The sequence below is a fragment of the Solanum stenotomum genome, chromosome 4 (genome assembly GCF_019186545.1).
Source record: "Solanum stenotomum isolate F172 chromosome 4, ASM1918654v1, whole genome shotgun sequence".
In the NCBI taxonomy this organism is placed as follows: Eukaryota; Viridiplantae; Streptophyta; class Magnoliopsida; order Solanales; family Solanaceae; genus Solanum; species Solanum stenotomum.
This window is the reverse complement of record NC_064285.1, coordinates 47,548,569-47,570,692: the sequence shown is the minus strand read 5'-3', so window position 1 is coordinate 47,570,692 and position 22,124 is coordinate 47,548,569. Positions and strand designations below refer to the sequence as shown.

Sequence of the window (22,124 nt, the reverse complement as noted above, 5' to 3'; positions counted from 1 at the left end):
GGCGGGGAGGAATGGCATAAAAAAATTTTAAAAATTAAATTTGAATTTTTTTCAAAAGTAATTTTTTTTTCGGGTTGGGGGTAGGGGTAGGGGTGAGGTAAAAAAATCTTAAAATTTGAAACATTTTAAAAATATACACTACAAGACAATGGATTTATAGCTACAAAATTTAAGCTATGAATTTGAAAATCGTAGCTATTATTTAGTAATTGCCACAAAAAATTGAATTTTGTGGCTATATAAAAATTTGTCAAATTTCTTAGCCACGAAAATCAAATTGACAAAGCTAAATCCTAATTTTTGTTATAATTGCTAACAATCGTAGCAATAAGTACCTAAATAGCTATAATTTTTCTGCTACGGTGAAATTTTATAGCTAATTATAAGTTTTTGCCACGTGATAAAATTAACTCTAGCAATAGTAAACTTTTAGCTACAATATATAATTTAAAACAAATATTGTAGCTAAATAAATAATCTTGCTTCAAGTAATAAAAGATTGTGGCAAAAATTTAATGAAATAGCCATAAATTATTTTACTTTGATAATATTTCGTAACTAATTATTATTTTTTGCCACAAGCTAAAATTTATCGTAGTAATAATAATTTTTAGCCACAATAAATTATTGTTGAAGCAAATCTCTGGCTAAACAATACTACAATAGCTTTTCTTGAAGTTATAAAAATTGTGGCAATATTAGATAATATAGTCATAAATTTTTTGCTATATCAAAATTGCATAGATAATTATTCAATTTTGCCACGATCTGGTTAAAATTTATTGAAGTAACACTAACCTTTTGGCCACAAGAAATGATTTAAAATAAAATATTATAGCCAAAAAAATAATTTTTTTTGAGTACTAAATAATCGTGGCAATAGTTGACATAAAAAGTATAATTATTTGTCATGACAAAATAATATAGCTATAAAACTGTTAATATTTCATAGTTAATAATTATTTTCAATCACAAGTTAAAATTTGTAGTACATACTAATGTTTTATCTATATTAAATATTTTTTACGATTGAAATTACCATAATAATAGTACTTATATGGTCATAATAAATTAACAATAATGTTTTTGGTATTCAATGAGACACAAAATATGAAGAGTGTCACAATCTAAAGAGAAAATAAAAAAAATTTCGTAGAAAAAATAATAAATGTTGACAATTTGTTTACAAAAAATCACTCTACAAGCTACTAGATATTTAGTGTATGATTTAACCCAAAAAAAAATCACATTGCAACTAAAGACTTTGTCAACAAACACCCTGTAGATAATAATAATAATAATATTCCAACTCAATACAATTGATATTATCAACTCAACACTACTGAATATTGATTTGTATCCAATAAGAGTAACTCAAAAAGATAAAGATCATCTCTCAGGAATAAGTAAATAAAATTGTTAACCTTAATTGAATATAAGCAATATGGAAATAAGAGTTCAAAATATCTATAATAACAAATCTTCATCATCAGTTTTTGGTTCTGATTCACTGACTTCAATAATATCATCAGCCAAGGTAACATCAGTACGGATAACATCAAGATCATTTCTTTTCCAATTCATAATGTCTTCATCATCCTCACATTTATGCAATAACTCATTACAAGCATCTTGTTGAAAAGTATCTTCATCAATAGCACCTCCGATAAAATAGGTAGAATGACCATTCAAAACAATTGACCAATTGGGATGAAGATGGCCCTTGACATAAAAAACTTGTTCTGCTTGAGATGCAAGCACAAATGGTTCATCTGTTACTAGTTTTCGCTTAGTGTTAACACTAACAAAATCATGTTTATCTATTTTCACTCCTATTCCGATGTGATCAACATCCCACCAATCACATTTAACAAAACAACCCGTTTACCTTCAAAATATTGAAGTTCTATTATTTCAGTCAAAACACCATAGTAACTAATATTCTTACAATTCGCTTCTCCTCTTACTAAAACACCACTATTTTGGGTCTTCCTCGTTTCCTCAAGTAGTTTAGTATGAAATCTAAACCCATTTATTTCATACCCCTTGAATCTTTGAACACCATCAAAAGGGCCTCTAGCCAAAAAATACAATTCATAGGTTGCAAGTTCATTTTTTTCTTTGCGCATTTGTACAATCTATACAAAAAATATATATAAATTAATGATGATATATAAGTGTCACAAATTTAATTTGAAAGACAATAAAAACTTACCCGATGAAAAAACCAATCATCAAAGTTCATGCTTTTATTACTCTGCTCATACTCACTGTAATACAAATAAGTGTACATTAATTAAAAATAAAATAAAAAATGAATATAAGGTTAAGAAAGGTAACTTATCTGGGAATATTTTGATGGGTAAATGGGTACACATGTATTCTTTGAAGATGATAGAACATGAAATATATATATATATATATATATTGGTGGCAATAGCCTTGATTAATATGTGTGCTAAATGTGGCAGCCTTGATCAATCTGATGCATTGAAAGAACATAATTTCATGAAGTACCATGCTAAGTGAATTGAAAATGCAGGGAAAGGGAGATATGGTGTTGGATTTGTGTGGTCAGATGATTAGAGAGGTCAATCCGGATGAGAGTTTTGGGATAAAATCATCCCTCAAGTATAACCAAAACTTAGGGTACATCCTTATGGTATAATAATTAACAAAAAACATTCTTTAACTATCCTTACTTGTTACATAAATCTCAATATTTGATAGCATTCTTGTGGTTAATGAGCAACCGCTATATCTAGAACCATGTTTATGATATTTGAGAAGTCTACTGAAGGATGTAGCTAAGTAGACAAAGTATTGACTAAATCTTATTCTCAATGTTTTGTCTTTCAGGTGAGATACGTAGTTGACGCTAGTGGGAGTATGACATTGAATAGAAAGTAGAATGCCAAAGGAACAACACTTGAGCTACTTGCAGAGAGTTATACAACCAGAGATCAGATCACCTTTCAATCCTAATAGTACTGTATGTTGTTAGCACTGAATGTGATATTTGCCCCAAATTTTATTACTGTCATATTCCTTTATAAAATTGTCTCTCTGTCCACCGACAGCAAAAAATATTTTTCTTCGTAATATGTTAAATTGTTAATTTAGACTCGGGATCTAATATAGTAAATTAGCGAATGCAATAAAAAACATACCGTAAAAATGATTGCACTTCTTCGTAATTTCTTAAAACATAAAGATGAGCTTGTTTTCTCTCTAACTCTTCAAGATTTCTGGATGCATCTCTTAATAAAGGAGAACCGTTTCTTTCAAATATGGATAATCCACTATATATCTTAATAAGATCGTCTTCATAATTCTTATCCATTCGATCATAACCTTTCACATTTCCAGGTAAGTACCTTGAACAAAATATTATACTTTCTTCAACAATATACCCTTCTGCAATAGATCCTTCAGGTTGATTTCTATTACGAACATAACATTTCAATGTGCGTAAAAATTTGCAAGATATAACAAGATACCACTCAAATTAGAATGATAAATTAACAAACCACATAAAATTAAATCAAAATTATAAATTAAAAACATACCGCTCAATTGGGTACATCCACCTATATTGTACATGTCTACCAAGCTTAGCCTCTCTTGGAAGATGAATGACTAAGTGTACCATAACATCAAAAAATGCCGGTAGAAATATTTTCTCTAATTTGCTCAATGTTATCGGAATTTGAGTTGCAAGTTGGTCAATACATCAACCCTTAATGTTTTCGAGCACAGTTCTCTGAAGAAAATACTTAACTCAGTGATAGCATCATATACATTATTTGGCATGACTCCACGAATTGCAAGAGGAAGCAATTGTTCCAATAGAATATGAGAATCATGACTCTTCAGTCCATAAATTTTACGATCCTCTGACTTCACCCACCGTGATATATTAGAAGAATAACCATTTGGAACCTTTATCATTTTCAAGAACTTGCATACTTTAGACTTCTCATCTGCTGATAAAGAATAGCATGCTGCCGGATAACACCATCTTCCATCCCTTTGAGTTGGATGCAACTCACTTCTTATACCCATTTCCTTCAAATCAAGTTGATGGAAAAACTCCTTCTCGTGTTGACGTTTTTATGGAATCTCGCAAGAGAAAAAAGGGAAAACAAGTTGATGCTTTTCAACAAGATGTCATTGTAAGTTCAATATTGTGTTAGCCTTCTTTATTTCTTTAAAATATATATATATATATATATATATATATATTTGCATATATCTTTATTAATTATTTTTTTAATTGTAGGGTCAATTTGATCAATTTTAAAAACAACAAGAAAAAGGAGAAATTTCTTTAAATGATGATGATATCTTCGAAAAAGTATTTGGGACAGAAAAATGAATATCTTCGTGCATATGGTCCGGGAAAAAGTATTAGCGAATACTTTGGTGGTAGACCAACAAAAGTACAACTCATAAAACAGCTAGAATCAACCAGAAAAGAATCAAATGAGCGTGTGGAAGAAGTTAAAAGGGAAGCGAAGGAACAAATTGAAGAAATGAAGAAAGAAACATACAATAAGTTAGAAGAGTTGAGTAAAAGATGGGAAGAAAAATTTCAAATGATGATGGTAGCTCAAAGTCAACAATCAAATGATCCAAATCTAACCGTAAGTACTTTATATTATCTTTTTATATTAGTGTTTTGATACTATGTGATTTCTTTTAAGAAAACATATATATTGACAATTAAATTTTATTTTTAAAGTAAATATTTTATTGTACTTTTTTTATTCAATTTTTCATTGTTATTGCAACGTTTGGAGAAGTGATGAAAGCACCTAAGTGATGGAGAGATGAACAATTATTTTTTTTCTCTTGTAAAAGTACATTTCATATGTTTGCGTAGAATAATGTTCCACTATTTTAAATGACATTGTTGATCTTTTATTATTTTTCTCTAATATATTATATTTATTACCCCATTTAAGATATTATGGTATCATTATCTAAAATTTTCATGTTAAAAATAAATGTGCACATACATAAATAATGAATTACTAGTGTGTCAAATTTTTCAATTAGTTGCTATAAACAATTTAAAGTTGTAGCTAAACATACAAAACTGCCACGCAAATGATAACATGTTTTCACATTTTTATTTTCGTGGCAAATGAAGAATTTCTTTTTGCTACAATTTATATTCTGTAACAAAAAAGTGTGAATTTTAGCTATAAGATTTTGAATTTGTAGCATATATTACTATAATTGCCACGTTCCAAGAGCATAGCTAAAAAAAAATTACTTTTCGTAGTAAATGAATATTCATTTTGCTTCAATGCGATATATTTCATGGCTAATTGTATCAATTCTCAGTTACATTATGAAATGTTTGTGGCAAGTACTTAAATGTATAGCTATAAATATTTTATTTCGTAGCTAAATATGAGCATTATTGCCACGAGACAAAGCTATAGCACTTGCCATAAAATGTAAGTTTGTGTGGCAAATAAATTAATTTTTTTGCTACAATACAACATTGTGTGGCTACAATATGAAGATCAGATAGCTACAAATTTTGTTTATCATGGCACAACAATAAAATTACTTGCCATAAGTATATTTTTCGTGGTAACTTTTTATTCCAATGCAGCTACAACACATTTTTTTTTATAGCAATAGCTATAAATCCTTGGCCACGCAACATGTAAAGTCTGTAGCTAACTATTAGCCACTCTACATCTTGCTACGAATGCTACGAAAGAAAATAATGTAGCTAAAGTGTTTAGCCACGAAAAATTTCATATTTAGCTACAATGTATTTTGTAGCAATAGATATCTTTTTTTGTAGTGATAATTCTGAATTTTTTTATTTTTTTGTTTGGTGTGTGTGTGTGTGGGGGGGGGGGGGGGGGGGGGGGGGGGGGGGGCTGGTTTGGCGGTAGTAATAAAAATATATTTGAAAATTTTAAATTTTTTTTGAATAGGAAGGATTGGGTACGGGATATGGGTAGGGTAAGAAAAAAAAATTAAAGGATGAAATAGAGTTTGTAAAATGTTTTCCTTAATTTTGGAAAGGAAGTCATTTTCCTTAAATTTGAGGAAAATGAGTTGATTTGGAAATACTTTCCAAACATTTTTACCCAACCAGACATGAAAAAATTGGTATATTTTCCTCAATACCAAACATACCCTTCAAGTTTTTTGGTTTTCAAGTTGATAAATTTGATTAAATTTGAATTTGCATTTTCCAAGCTTGTTGTTGAGGCAACATTCCCAAGATTATTTCATTCTCAAGGGTCAAAGCCTCAAACTAAAGTCATTTAATTAAGGATAGATAGAAGTGGGACCTTAATGTTATCCACTTTTAGTTAACTTTTATACTCCCTTCCTTTATTTTTATTTTTTAACTTGACACGAAATTAAGATAGTAAAAATGTTTTTTGAATATTATGGTTTTAAACTAAATATATATAGAAAGAATATAACTTTTAAATAAAATTAAATTTTATGATCTAAAATATGTCATGTGAAAAGTTAGAATTAAAGAGCTACCTAAAAAATCATTCTTTTTAAAATATATCAAAAAATAAAAGGAAAAATGGTCTGAAAAATACTTCAACTTTGGCCAAAATTATTGTTACGATACCAAACTTTATGGAGGACCTTTTACCCCCTGTACTATTTAATAATGTATTTTAAAGGTATATATGTGCCCACGTGGACACATTACTATTTAAAATGATGCAATATTTATGATGTCCACGTAGACACATATATACCTTTAAAATACACTATAAAATAGTACAAGGGGGTAAAAGGTCCTTTCCAAAGTTTGGTATCGTAACAACAATTTCGACCAAAGTTAGAGTATTTTTCAGACCCTTTTCCCAAAATAAAACAAACAAAGTGAAATGGTAAAAGTACTTCCTTTCTTTAAATTATTTTGAATATATGGTGTAATATAATACTTCTCTGCAAAATAAAATATCCAGTCATCTTGTTCAAAAGAATAATTAACTTTAAAATGGTCGGATTCAGCTCAATTAAATTGAAGTTTGTAATCCATGATGATAGTCGAGTTGGTTGAACAAACAATCTCGGCGGTGGTTTCAGATTTGAAATTCTTGCATGTTTTCTCAATCGAACTTGTCATAACTTGTTTAGTACAATTATGTATGACTAGTGTTCATGGGCAAGTTTATGTGAATATGGACCATCTGAGAGGTAGCCCATTTTATTTCTATTGGGCCATCCAACACATTATGACTTTTTACTTAGTATAACCACTTTTATCATGTATTTACAAGTTAGCCATAGTTTGTATTTATTTATTTTTGCAAGCGTCCGTATTCTTCACCTGGTTAAAAGGGAAAAGATTCAAATATATCATCGGACTTTGAGAAAAGGCTTATTCATGTCATACATTAAATGTTGGACACATCTATGTCATTTTAGTTTGAGAAAAGACTCATCTGTATCATTACTTGTTAACGGAATTTTTTTTTTTACACGTGGTCATTATGATTAGTCTACGTCATTAATTAAATTATTTTTTTAATGAAAAAAAGCTCAAATATTCCATCGAAGTTTGAGAAACGGTTCATCTATGTCATCCTTTAAAAGTTTAGCACAAATATGTCATTTCACTTAACAAATAATAGCATGGATGAACCCTTTCTCTAACGGAAATGACATAAATGAGCGAAACTTTAAATGAATGACATAGGTAAGCCTTTTCTCAAAGTTCAATTACGTATTTGAGCTTTCTTCCTTTTTAAAATAAGAAAAACTTTATTGTGACAAGAAAATTGTAAAATGATCATAACATGTTACCTGAAGTTAACTTTTTGAAAAATTTATTCTCCAAAGATGGTAATTATCATACGGCCGGCTAAATATCGGAATAATTTAGAATTGCAAGTTGATTATTGAACAGGAAATATATATTTATTAGTTCATAGGACAAACGTGCATTTAATATTAAGTAATATGGCATTGATCAGTTTATTAATATTAAAATATAGTTAGAGATATCTTTGTTATTTTTCATTAATTGTTTAAACATCTAAGATAATCAGTGATACCGTTAGTATTAGCAAGAAAATTGTAATCATGTGACCATCATTAATATTCTTATTCCTTTGTTTTTTGATGTCCGGTTGGAGAGGAAGTATACATCAATATTTTCATATAAAATAAACCAATCTTGATCTATGCTAGTAATAATAACAAATTGATCGTGTTGTATTTTTTTTTTTTTTAAATAGTGATGGAGAATCGAGCCCTCACTAAAACATAAAAGTTTAAGTACTCAATCAATTGAATAACTAAAATTTTTTCGATCGAGTTGTATTTGATAGTGCTAGAACGGACATGTTTATATGAGATAACATCATCTTGAAAAAATCATGTGGCAATGTTTGGTTGTTCTAGGTGAATATAATTATGCTAGAGACTGTTGGTATAAGAAAATTGAAGGTAAAATAGACAATCCTACTCGAAACAAGCAAGATGAAGAAAAATTTGAGACTTTGATACCTCTTATGCAGTTGAAAAAAAGGATCAAAACAAAGATCTTGTCACCTTACTCTATAACAAAAGGAACTAACATTTGCAATTGTATGTGAAAATTGATCTATTATGAATATAATTAGATCATTGATTTTGAACGCTTCAATTACATGATCAATGATGAGAAAAAGTTGATCAACACGGACAAATATATATAAAGGCTGTTGAGTAATGATCATGATAAATAATATTCTAAATATCAATCTCATATTAACAAAATAGTATTTGTACTTACTTGCGGTCAAGAAAAGTACAATTTCAAAATGTCTACTATATTTTAGATATAAAGAACTTATTGTCTATATTGCGACTAACAACTTCAGGCAACTATGTCGTGTTTGAACTGAATGACATAAAAGCATATCAAAATTTGAAAGTTATAAGTTCGCCAATTATGGAGGAAAGGAGACTAGAGTAATAAATTATATTGGTTAGACAGTGGTATTGGCTCCTTTGGAGCTCAATCTGTCAAACGACAAGGAATTAGGGTTATGAAGTTCTCCTTTTGATATAGCAAATGAATAAACCAAAAAAGCGCAAGACACACCTGATTTGCAAGATTAGGAGTGTCTGAGTCCAGATTAACATATGCAGGACAGCAGGGGCACTTTTTTTTTTTGAAACGAACGGTTAATCGTTGTACCTACCTACTTAGACTGAGTTCATAGAGGTTCACCTTCAATGCGGCAGAGCGGTTTGAGCCACATCAAGTTGCAGGCCTCGTTTTTGCGAAGGTCTTGTCTCTTAAGCGACCTCTGCTTAAGCAAAGGGCATGTCGCTTAAGCGACCTTCGTTTTAGCGAAGGAGGCTTCGCTTTTGCGAGAGTCGGGCTTTTAGCAGGGTTCACTTTGTGAACTCTAGGTCGCTTTTGCGACATCTGAGAGGGTTTTTGCCTACCTTTTTTGGGGGTTTAAGCCCCAGTTTCTATTTTTGAGCTTGGGAAGACCTCGGAGGCAATTACTTGTGCTAAAACCTTTGGGTAAGCCTTTATGATTCTAGAACTTCATTTCCCATTGATTATTTATGGACTCTAACATCAAAATTTGGGGTTTTGATTTGCAAATGGTTTAGTTTTCCAAGAACACAAGTTCTAAATAAAATTGGGATTTTGAAGTGATTTCGATTCATTTTTCGAAAGGGTTTTCACCATTGAGTTCCTAAAGCCTTAAACACCATTTTCAAGTATTAAATTTTGAATTCACACCTTCTTTTTAAAATTGGATTTTGAGTTGATTGACCAATTTTTCTAAAAAATTGATGTGGGTATTGTTATTTTCAGAATGTGACGGTGAATACTTGCTTGTATATAGATTGTGTGGCTTTGGAAGTGATTTGGAAGGGAAAACTCTAGGAGTGATCATTGGTTGATTTAAGACAAGTGATCTCCTAAACCTTGTATTCTAGTAGAATTTGTATACTCTCTTCGTTGTTTGCGTGTTGGGAGTAATGAGAATGAGGTGAATGGTTAATTGTCTACTTGTTAAATCTTAATGAATAAAAATGGGTTGAAATTTAAAAGGATATGTGATAAACATGATGTTGTGAAATGCCTTGTTGTAACCCTTAATGATTGATTGATGAAATGCTTGATAGCGTGAAAGTGGACTTGGATTGTATGAATTATTGTCTCTTCCATATTGTGGTGTTATAGTGTTTGTGTGCATTGATTGTTATGTGAATGTTATGATGCCAAGGTCTGTGCCGGCGACTGTTATGATGCCGAGGTCTTTGCCGGTGATTGTTATGATGCCGAGGTCTTTGTTGGCAATTGTCGTGATGCCAAGGTCTTTGCCGGTGATTGTTATTAAGCTGATGAAAAATAATTTCGGCTAGTGATTTGATATAAAGGCGATGAGAAATGGTCCCGACTAGTGATTTGATATAACGCCGATGAGAAATGATTTTGACTGGTGATTTGTGCCGATTGTGACCTGATGCATTTGATACTTATGTGTGATTTTCTTGTGAATTGTGATTGATGTACTTGTTGCATGTGACTGAACTACTTGACTTTTAGATTGACTTACTTGATTCGTTTGGTTATTGATTGGTGACTATTGATCTGTGGATTTTGGGCCTTGTGGGCCACGTATTGTAGAACTACGTGCTAGGTTGAGCTGATTTTTGTGCAGGTTATAGTTTGAGGAGGTTCAGTTGAAGTGCAGGAGATATTCGATTTCTAGCTAGATGCCTTGTTTATTCGGTCAGATACTTTTATCATAATTCAACAACTATATGAGCAATAAATATTTAAAAATAACAGTACACGTTTTAATAGTACTCAAAAGCAAAAAAAAGGGCAAAATAAATGTCAATCACATTAATTAAGAAAGGAAAATACCAAAGGGAAGTGCTAAATGACCAGAAAATTAGAAAAACTATAATATTTTGTTTATTTTAAAACAACTGATTTTTTTTCATTTTTTAGTTAAAATGTAATAAAATTAAAAGGGTAAAAATATTTTAAAAGGTAAAATAACATAGATAAAATATCATTCTGGCCAAATTTTCTTATCAAAAAGATTTTTTCAATACCAAATACTTATTTTTTAAAGTTCATTAATCCGACATAATAAATCAAACTCTGATACAACAAATCTCAATTTTATTAAATAATTCAATTTTTGATGATTTAAATCCACCCATAAACTCTAGTGGTTGAAGTCTGAACCCACTACTACAACCTTTTAAATTGTAGGCAAAAAGTACAATCAGTCAAGAAATTTGAAAGCAATAAATGTATACACCAACAAGACAACAATATCAATGTAACACATTTCAAATCCACCTTTTAAAAAGTAGAAAATAATAATAATAATTCCAACCTTTATGGGTTTGTAATAAAATATCTATTTATTTGTCCTTTATCATTGCCGGTCTTTTCAACCACTACTCATCCACTAAGATTTATGCATAGTGGCTACAAGTCAAATCCAAAAGTCTTAGAATTATTATTATTGATCGTGCCTTCCAATTTCTAACCAATTTTGGTGCACATAATTCAATCATACCTTAAAGTTAAAAAGATCATGAGAAAATTCAAACACTTTCTTGAAAATCATTACCTAAAGTATATGTTGTTGATATTGTTCTATTCTTCGTTATAATATTTTCTTTTCAAATTTATTTTAAACTATTTTATATAAGTCGAGTTTTTTTTCAGAAACTATCTCTAGCTTCTAAAAAATAAGAGTAAGATTGTGTGTACACCATCCTCTTCCGATTTTACTTGTAAGAATACACTGAGTAGGTTAATAATAGTATTTTTTTTTAAAAAATACTCTAATGTATATACTAGACTATATGGCAACCACTTTATTCTTCAAGTTTCTAATTACTTGTATTATAAATGTTATCGATAGTTATCTTTTAGGTAATCTTACAAAATGATGGATATCATGTCGCGACTTCAGATTCATATGAAACTAACATTTTCCGTGCGAAACATATTTTTATATGCAAGAATTCACAAAAATATTCAATAAAGAGCATAGATGAACTCATAATTTTGTTTAAAAATCTTAAAGGCTAAACCTATAGTACTTAAATTCGGAATTCCCCCAATCACCTTACATCATAGCATTTCTTTTATACTAGTGCACATGGGTAAATTTATAATGTAACATATCGGTTTACGTAAATTTAATAAGTATTGCCTAAACTCTATGTACATGTCAAGAAATCAACTAAATATTTGACTGTAAACTCATATACCATGATATACTTATTAACTTGAGTTGAAATGAACATAGAAATAATAAATTTTGAATCTTGAATTTGCCTCTGTCACGACATAAATAGTTAAACTCATATTCTCATATTATTAATGGAAACTCTTTTTTTTTTTTAAGAATATGGTAGCAAAGGTTCACTTTATCTTTTCCCTTATCTGTTTACTTATATATAATTTATAGATATATATTTATATTTATATATTTTATATATATAAGAATTAGAAGGGAGTAAAATCCAGATTTGCTGCTGCATGTTTGTTCTTGTCCTCTCTGTTTCATCTTTCCCAAAATGAATAAGTTGCTCTCCTCATTCATTTGTCTCCTTCTGTATAACTTCATCTCTCCATCTTATTCACTCCCTTTATGCACAGATTTAAGTAAGTTATTTTAATTTTTTTTCAAATTTTTTTATGATGAGGGTAGTTCAATCTCTATCAAGATGTTATTTTTATACAAATTTTTGTTTTCTTTTGCTAATTGTTCTTATTCATTGTGTAGGAGCACCTGTTATTCCTAAAAAGGCTTTGGCTTTTTGTCCATATAATGGAAGAGTATGTTGTGACTCTTCCAAAGATGTGCAATTGCAGAAGGCTTTTGAGGGTATGAAAATATCTGATACTTCATGTAGTTCTGCTGTCAAATCAATACTTTGCTCAGTAAGTTTTCTAATTTTGATAATTTTTTATACACTCTATGGTTCAGACTCTTCAAAAGTATTGTCGCGAACTTATGTTGGATCCTTCGAGAAAAATTCACTACGTTTGGAGGATTTGACATACTTGAAGAGTCTTGAGCTAAATAACTCATAAATGTTAGTGGAAATTAAGCATTTAAAAAGTTTTCACCTTTAGCATTTTCTTGATGGGGTTAACTAAATTTGCTTTTTTTTCCATATTCTTGAAGAAATATTATGAATCTTGACAGTTGAAAACTCAAATAAGAAATAATTTTAATATCTGATCAACAAACTTTGCTCTTCCTCATGTCATTCTTAAACATGTTTATGGAAGTTGAAGTTGGAGCATTTTAAGAAATTTCTTCATCCTTTAAGCCGAGGGTATATCGGAAACAACCTATCTATCCCACTAACGTAGGGGTAAGGTCTACGTACCCCTCACCCTCCCAAGACTCCACTCGTGAAACCAAACTGAGTATGTTGTTGTTGTGGTTAGCTTAATTTATTCTTTTTTCTCGAATTCTTGAAGAAGGAAAATAAATTTTGACAACTTACATCAGAATTGTTTCAACAACTGATGAACAAATTCCAAGGTAATTCTATTTTAATAATAAAACTAATCCAAAATATTTCCCTTTTTTTGTTCAGACATGTGATCAGTTTTCAGCAGAGTTGTTTAAGGTAAAATCAGGGCCAAGACCAGTTCCTGTTCTTTGCAATTCAACTGTTGCATCAGCAAACAACTTTTGTTCATCTGTTTGGGATTCTTGCCAAAACATATCAATAACAAATTCTCCTTTTGCACCATCCTTGCAAACCAAAGCAGGAGGAACCAAAAACTTGAACTCCTCCTTGTTAACAGACTTCTGGCAATCGAAAGCCGATTTCTGCGAAGCATTTGGTGGAAACTCTGATAAAGATTCATTATGTTTCAATGGAGAACAAATTTCACTCAAGAAAAATGAAACTTTACAGACTCCGAATGGAATGTGTTTTGAGAAGATTGCTGATGGAGGTTACCTCAACATGGTCCCTCATCCTGATGGATCGAACCGAGCATTCTTCTCCAATCAGGCTGGAAAAATTTGGCTAGCAACTATACCAGATCAAGATTCAGGAGAAAGCATGGGGCTTGATGAATCAAGTCCATTTGCTGATTTAACAGATGAGGTTTATTTGGATGCAAGATATGGGATGATGGGGATGGCTTTTCATCCAAACTTTGCAAAGAATGGCAGGTTTTTTGCATCATATAACTGTGACAAATCTAAGTCTCCTAGCTGTGCTGGAAGATGTGCTTGTAATTCAGATGTTGGTTGTGATCCTTCTAAGATAAAATCAGAGGATAATAAGCAGCCATGCCAATACCATTCTGTTGTTTCAGAGTTCAGTGCTAATGGGACTGCATCAAATCCATCACTGGTTGGTTTTTCACTCCATTGTGTTCTTAAACAGCAGCTAGAGAGCCACTTATTAGATTTTATTTACTTTTTATCACTAACAATGCTCATCACGTGTTGGTCTGATTCTTTTTTATGGGCTAAAGCACACGATAACTCTTTTTGATTATGGCTTGTGGAGAGACTTTGAACCATGCCCTATACTTGCTCTGATACCATGTTGAATTACGTTACGAGCTCATCTTAAAACTTAAGCTGTTAGAACCTAATTCTGCTTTGGATTAGAACTTTCTCCAATTCCAGTTCAAAGGTTTCATTGCAAGCACTATATGTTGTCTTGTTTGACTGAAACTTCATACACTTTGTAGGCAGAGAAGGTGAAACCATCAGAAGTGAGGAGAATATTTACAATGGGGCTTCCATTCACAGCTAATCATGGAGGACAAATACTCTTTGGCCCTGAAGATGGATATCTCTACTTTATGATGGGAGATGGTGGAAGCAAGGGTGATTCTTTCAATTTTGCTCAAAATAAGAAGTCATTACTTGGAAAAATAATGAGGGTTGATATTGATAACATACCAAGTGAGCACTTTGATTTATTTGTTTTACAATAATTGACACAAACTAAAAGGCCAATTGCCTGCCTTGCACAGTTTGTTGAGTTATGTCATGAGACACTAACGTGATTTTTTCAATAGGTCAAGAAGAGATATCAGATCTAGGACATTGGGGTAACTATTCGGTTCCTCGAGATAATCCTTATTCACAAGATAAAGATTTGCAGCCAGAAATTTGGGCGCTTGGACTGAGAGATCCTTGGCGCTGTAGCTTTGATTCAGAAAAGCCTTCTTACTTCATCTGTGCGGATGTTGGACAGGTTCAATGACAATCTCAATTTTGTTGAGAGCTATAACATCTCTGTTTGTTAAGATCTTTTCAGAAGACATAAATGCTACCTGGTATCTTGATGCTGAGTTTCTGACAATCATGCAGGATCAGTATGAAGAAGTTGACATCATCACGAAAGGGGGAAACTATGGATGGAGCATGTATGAAGGTCCTTTACGCTTTAAAAATGCTTCAGCTGATGACTTTGTTGATCCCATCTTTCCAGTGTTAGGATACACCCATTCTGATGTAAACAAAGAAGTTGGATCTGCGGCCATATCAGGTGGTTATGTTTATCGCTCCAAGACTGATCCCTGCATATATGGAAGGTAAATATGAACACACCCTAGCTTGTTGATATACGATTAGGAAACTAAACTTAACATAAGGATGGTTGCATTTGCAGTTACCTCTATGGAGATTTGTATGCTAAGAACTTTTGGGCAGCTCAAGAAAATCCGTATAACAGTGGGAACTTTACAGCAAGAAGCATCCGTTTCAGTTGTGCTCATGATTCCCCTCTCAATTGCAGCTCAGTTCCCAATAGTCCATTGCCTGCTTTAGGTTACATATTCTCATTTGGACAGGATAACAGGAAGGATGCCTATATTTTAACAAGCACCGGTGTATACAGAGTGGTTCGTCCAAGTCGCTGCAAGTACACTTGCTCGATGGAGACAGCAAGGACTGCTGAGACACCACGTCCCTCTGCACCTTCAGATGGTCACATTGCTAAAGCAGATCTCTGCTCGGTCCTTCTTCTTTACTGTCTGCTGTTTTTGACTAGCTTCATCCTGTAGTTATTGCACTGTGATTATGACATGAAATTTTTACCTAGCTTGCATGCTCCGATCCATGCTGGATTGTTTTAAAGGTGATCTGATCCATCAGTCCTCCTTTCCCCTCCCTGCATCGCATGGTACAAATCTAAGCAAAGCAAAGAAAGCAAAAGTGTACTGAAATGCTAAATTGCAGCATGCATTTAAAACTGTACTCAGCTTTAGTTCTTTGAAGAAACGGAAGTGAGTAAAAAATACACAAATACCAAGTATAGTAGACTCGCCTATCTCAAAATATCATCTGATGACTTACAGAGTAAAACAACTTGAACTAACTTGACAGCATGAGAAAGATTAGCATCATGGGGAGCAAGAAACTAGGTTTTTGTCACTAGTTCCAAAATTAGCAACAAGATGACCAGCAACAGGATGCAGAAACATGTCAGACAACCATCACGCATTCCTGTTATCACTCTTGTCTGCAAGGCATTTTTCTACTGCTTCATCACAAACTTGATGATAAAAGCCCAAAAGCTATGATGAATTGGATATCCTTGGTAGAACCCTGACTTCTTCTTCCTTAGCTTGATAGAGAATTGGAGAGGATGAATGTAGTTGAGATTTGGGAATTAGGAGAACTATTTAGAATTAGGTAGTTTTAGGACTTAAAATACTTATATAGGGCTTAGAATAGGGGTCAAAACGACATAACTTTGGTATTAAACACATAGGGAAAAGACCCAAAACCCCCTTAAAAATAACTACCGACTCGGTCTACGGTTGTGACCTACGGACCGTAAAAATTTATACGGCCCATACTGGTCAACCATAGCCCAAGTACTGAAGCCCTAAATTTTAATCAAATTTGACGAGACCGGTCTATGGCCCGTATAACCTTCTACGGTCTGTACACCCCGACCATAGAATTTAACTTTAACCCTAAAATTTCACTAAGTCTAGGACCTTCTTACGAGACCTATCTATGCCCCGTAGGCCATTCAACGAACCGTCCTGGTCAATCGTAGACTAAACTTCAAAAACTTGATTTTCCCAAAACTCAACCCCAGTTTTTACGGATGCCTTCTACAGTCTGTAGAAGATTCTACGGCTCGCAGACTGGAGCTGTAGAACACACCAATGGCTAAAAATGAAATCTGTTACTTTTCTAAAATCCGAGGTGTAACAATATCTCCCCCTTGGAAACATTCGTCCTCAAATGAGACTCAAGCTAGCCTGAAAAGAGTAGGAGAAAGATATCTACCAACCCAACATGAATGCAATCACATAAATGAACATAACCAAGGAGGAAAATCGACTGCAAGCTAAAACAAACTCAAAACATCATTTCATAAAACATATATGCATGCATATGGAAACATGAGAATGACTACGACACATGACTCCGATGAATGAACCATGAGGAACTAAATACCTTAAGCTAGAATAGGAATAGAGGGAAAGAGATGAGTATATCGGGATATCATATCGGCATCGGCCTCCCAAGTACCACCCTCAACCATTTGATTCCTCCGCAACACCTTTATGGATGCAACCTTTTTTTTCCTCAACTTCTGAACTTGTCGGTCTAGAATCTCAATTGGAACTTCTTCATACGAAAGACTTTCTTTTATACCAAGACTCTACGATGTTACAATAGATGTTTGATCTTCAATATACTTCTTCAATAAGGAAAAATGGAATACCGAATGTACCGAAGCCATATCATTAGGATACTTAAGTTCACATGCAACCTTGCCAATATGCCTCAACACTTAATAAGGACCAACATAAAGGGGAGTGAGCTTTCCATTCTTACCAAACCTCATGACCCCCTTCATAAGTGAAATCTTCAACTAAAACCAATCATTAACACTAAACTACATGTCTCTTCTTCTAACAACTGCATAGGACTTTTGTCGACTTTGAGCCCTCATAGCTTGAGCCAACTCTAGGAAAGCGGCTCAGAATCCAACATGACCATCTTCTTCAGCCAAAGGATTGTAACACCTCAAAATCTAGTAGGCTAAGCTAGGGGCTAAGTGCTAAGTCAAGAGCTAGAGATTTGAGCCTTGGCACCCTTCACAAAGGCCCAAATGGACTGTGAAGGGCACCATGACTCATTTTGGTGGTCGTGGAGCTTAGGCAGTAGCTAGCAAAGGGAGGCTCACCTCCCAAGAGAACCTTGATGGCTCGTGGTGGTGCCCATGGAGGTGAGGCAGTGAGCTCCCAAAACTGTCTAAAATGTCAGGCCCTTCTACGAGGAACTAAACGGCTCGTGAAGGCCACTACGTGTAGTGGTCGTGGTCTAGAGTTGGGTTTAGAGGGGTTGAGTGGTGGCAAGACTAGCCACTGGTCAAGGACCATGAGCACCACTATGGGCCTTGTGGCCATTGACGGCTCGTGAAGCCACTCATAAAGGGGGGTTCAACAACTTTTAGTTAGGGGCACATGGGTCTTTTTTGATTTTAATTAAATTAATACTATGTCATTTTACCCAAGAGTAGGACCCTGATATAAGTGATTTTAGCCCCAAAACTCACCCGTTCAAGTCATTATTTCCAAAACCCAAAAGAAATCTCAAGTTCTTCCTCTCAAATATTTCTCTCTCTAGAACTTGAAGAAGAAGAAGAAAAAGTTCAAGCTAGGATCAAGGTCAAGTTTCCAATCCTCAAGAATTTTTGGGATTTGATATCAAGGTATGATGGCTTTTCATCCATGGAATCCTTTCATCCATGGATCCCCCAAGATTCCCTAATTGAAAAGTAGAAATTCCCCAATTTGAGTTAGGGTTTTCTTCTAATGTTATGGGTCTTGATGAATGTGGATCCAATTGAGTAGATTATGATTGTTTATGCATGAATTGATAGGATTACATGTTTTTAGGATGAATTTACATGTACCCATGCTTAACGCACGTTTCTAAGTTGTAATTGATGTAAATGGGTTTGATGCCATGAAAGGAGAATTTGTGGGTTTATATGTATTCTTATAGAATTGATGAGATACATTAGAATTGCTTTGAGATTGAAACATATGTGATTATTATGATATTTATTGCTTTTAGAGTAAAGCATATATGATGATTATGAGATGTAGTGCTTTGAGAGTAAAACTTATGTTAAGAATTGTTGGTTATTGATGTAATTGTTGTGGAAGGGATAGTTCCCACATGAATTGCTTATGTATGAATGTGAAAGACTTTCTCACATTGAATTATTTTAGGTTGAAAGGATTGCTCACCTAAAATGAATCTATATAAAAAGACTAAGAAATTGATGAGGCTAGAGGCAATTACCCTTGACATCTAAATAAGAAGTATATGAGGTGATTTCCCATATTCCTTAGAATTGAACAAGCGGCGACTCCTCATGTTCCTATTATGATGTTGGGCATGGAGGCAAGTACCCATGACCCATTAGTGAAAGATGTAGAGGCGAGTACCCTTGTCATATAATGAAAGGACATAGAGGCGAGTACCCATGATTCCTTATGAAATGATGTGGAGGCGAGTACCCATGTCATATAATGTTGGGCAAGGAGGCGAGTACCCATGATCCATTAAGATGGACATATAGGTGAGTACCCATGACCATATATGTAAGGCAAAAGGCGACTACCCATTAGCCTTTATAGGAAGGCAAGGATATGATTCCCCATGTCTATAAAAGATAAGCTAAAGATGAGAATGGTAGGTGATGAGCTTGGATGATTACTAAGGTTGCCTTCTATGATAGGTAAGACTAGTGGATGATTACTTATGTCTTGGATAAGTATGCTTTGAGGTTACTTTAAGAAGTATTCCTTTTATGTTGAAATGATTTATTATGTGCATTGATTATGCTTATGACTTATATTGTCTAACTCTTATGCTTATGTTGATGTTTATGCAAGCTATCATATTTAGTAGATTCTTGTACTAACACATACTCTTGCCTACATTTCTTATCGAAATGTAGGGTCTGACATTCCTGACTCTCATCCCTGTGGCTAGGATCATAGTAGAGGTAAGACTTGAAGATGGGTGAATCCTCATAACATTCGAGGATTTGACCACCATTTCCTTATGTTCTTTTTATTTTAGTTTTGAACATTGTTGTATGGGCTGTGTTCCAATGAATCTTTGTATTAGATGATTTTGAGAAAATTGTATGAGACTTTCGCTTTGTTTTATAAAGACTTCGATGCTGTTAAAAATGTTTTAAATTTTACCGATTTTCTATTATCTTGACTATGAAAGCTAAGTGGCTTATATGAGGCCTCTTGGGGTCTTGTATGCCATGTTACGTCTACGGTGTACCCCTGGGTCGTGACAAACTTGGTAGTCAGAGCACAAGGCTTAGAAAGGTTCTAGGATGTATCAAAACCACGTCTAGTAGAGTCTTGTTCATGAGTATGAAGCGCGCCATATTTATGAATGAGAGGCTACAAGATGCTTAGGAAACTTCACTTGTTCATTACTCTAAGTCGTGCGATAGAGTTTAACTCAATAGGATACTTCTCTTAATCCTCATTTGATGGTCTAAAGGACATGACTACTCGAATAGTTTTTGCTAGATGGACTGAGGGAGAAGAGATTGGTGAAGGATCTCCTCCTCAAGCTCCAGTTGACCCTTTGCCGAGCAAGTGACTAATGTGGAGTTTGGGACTGCTTTTTAACTATTGGCTCAAGCCGTGACGGCCCAAGACAATAGGAAAGTTGTGAACCCCATGAACCCAAATGTGGGTACGGCGGCATCTAGAGTGAGGAACTTCACTAGGATGAATCCTCCAGAATTTTATGGTTATAAGGTTGAGGAAGATCCTCAAGAGTTCATTGATGAGGTTTACAAGATCTTGACTATTATGGAGTGACTCCGGTGGAAAAGGCAGAATTGGCCATTTATTAACTTAAGGGGGTTACTCAAATTTAGATCAACCAATAGAAGGAAACAAAGTCGGTAGATACGGGTCCCATAGAATGGGAAAGGTTTAAGTCCACTTTTATTGATAGGTTCTTTCCTCTTGAGATGAGAGAGGCTAAAGATCTCGAGTTTATCAATCTCCGACAAAGAAATATGAGCTTGAAAGAATATGCCTTGAGATTCACTCAATTGTCAAAATATGATCCGTCTATAGTTGCCAACTCTAGGCCAAGGATGAGCAAGTTCGTTTCGGGTGTGTCCAAATTGTTAGTGAAAGAATGTCGTACGACTATGCTTGTCCATGACATGGATATTTCTCGTCTTATGACTTATGTCCAACATATTGAAGATGAGAAACTTAAGGAAAGATCTAGGGAGAATAAGAGGTCTAGAATTGGTGATGGTAATTTCTCTCATCCTAGGTAGAATGGACATGGTCGTCCTAGGTATCGATGAAGGTTTTCCAGGCAAGGTTCCTCTAATACTCTTAAGTCCAACAAAGAGAGGGTGTCTAACCCTAAACCTCAAGGAGGTGGTAATGGACCTTCATTGCTAAATTGTGCTAAGTGTGGAAGAAATCATAAAGACAAATGTCTAGTGAGTTCCAATGCTTGTTTTGGTTGTGGTAAGACGGATCACAAGATAAGGAATTGTCCTTCAGTTGGTAAGAATGAGGGAGATAGTCGTCGCAGGGCTCAAACCTATCCTTCATCCGGTCCAAGTGGTTCGAGTACTAGAGCTCCCAAGCAAAATAGGTTCTATACACTTTAGACTTGTGGTGAACAAGAGGGTTCTCTCGTGTGGTTACCGGTATGTTGAAAGTCTTTCAACTTGATGTTTATGCTTTACTTGATCCCGGTGCTACCTTGTACTTTATGACGCCATATGTGGCCATGAGATTTGATGTGCTCCTTGATGTATTGTTAGATCCTTTTTCTATCTCTACTCCTGTTGGTGATTCTATTGTGGCTAAGAGGGTTTATAGAAAGTGTCCCATTCCTTATCCCATAGAGTTACTCTTGTTGATTTGGTAAAGCTTGATATGCTAAATTTTGATGTTATTCTGGGTATGGATTGGCTACACTCTTGTTATGTTTCTATGGATTGTAGAACCCATGTATACAAATCTTAGTTCTTGAATGAGCCTATCCTAAAGTGGAATAGGGGAAGTTCTATGTCGAAAGGTCGGTTTA

At 33.7% G+C, this 22,124-nt stretch overlaps 1 protein-coding gene across 1 annotated transcript; it reads left to right on the top strand.

Annotated features, from left to right (window-relative positions):
* The first annotated feature begins 12,497 nt into the window (after positions 1 to 12,497).
* LOC125862713 (HIPL1 protein-like) lies at positions 12,498 to 16,088 on the top strand. The gene is made up of 7 exons (XM_049542840.1): positions 12,498 to 12,661; positions 12,783 to 12,940; positions 13,609 to 14,382; positions 14,729 to 14,945; positions 15,062 to 15,240; positions 15,357 to 15,580; positions 15,658 to 16,088. The coding sequence occupies exons 1-7, from the start codon at positions 12,574 to 12,576 to the stop codon at positions 16,049 to 16,051; spliced, it is 2,034 nt and encodes a 677-aa protein (XP_049398797.1). The 5' UTR covers positions 12,498 to 12,573; the 3' UTR covers positions 16,052 to 16,088.
* Positions 16,089 to 22,124: the final 6,036 nt, after the last annotated feature.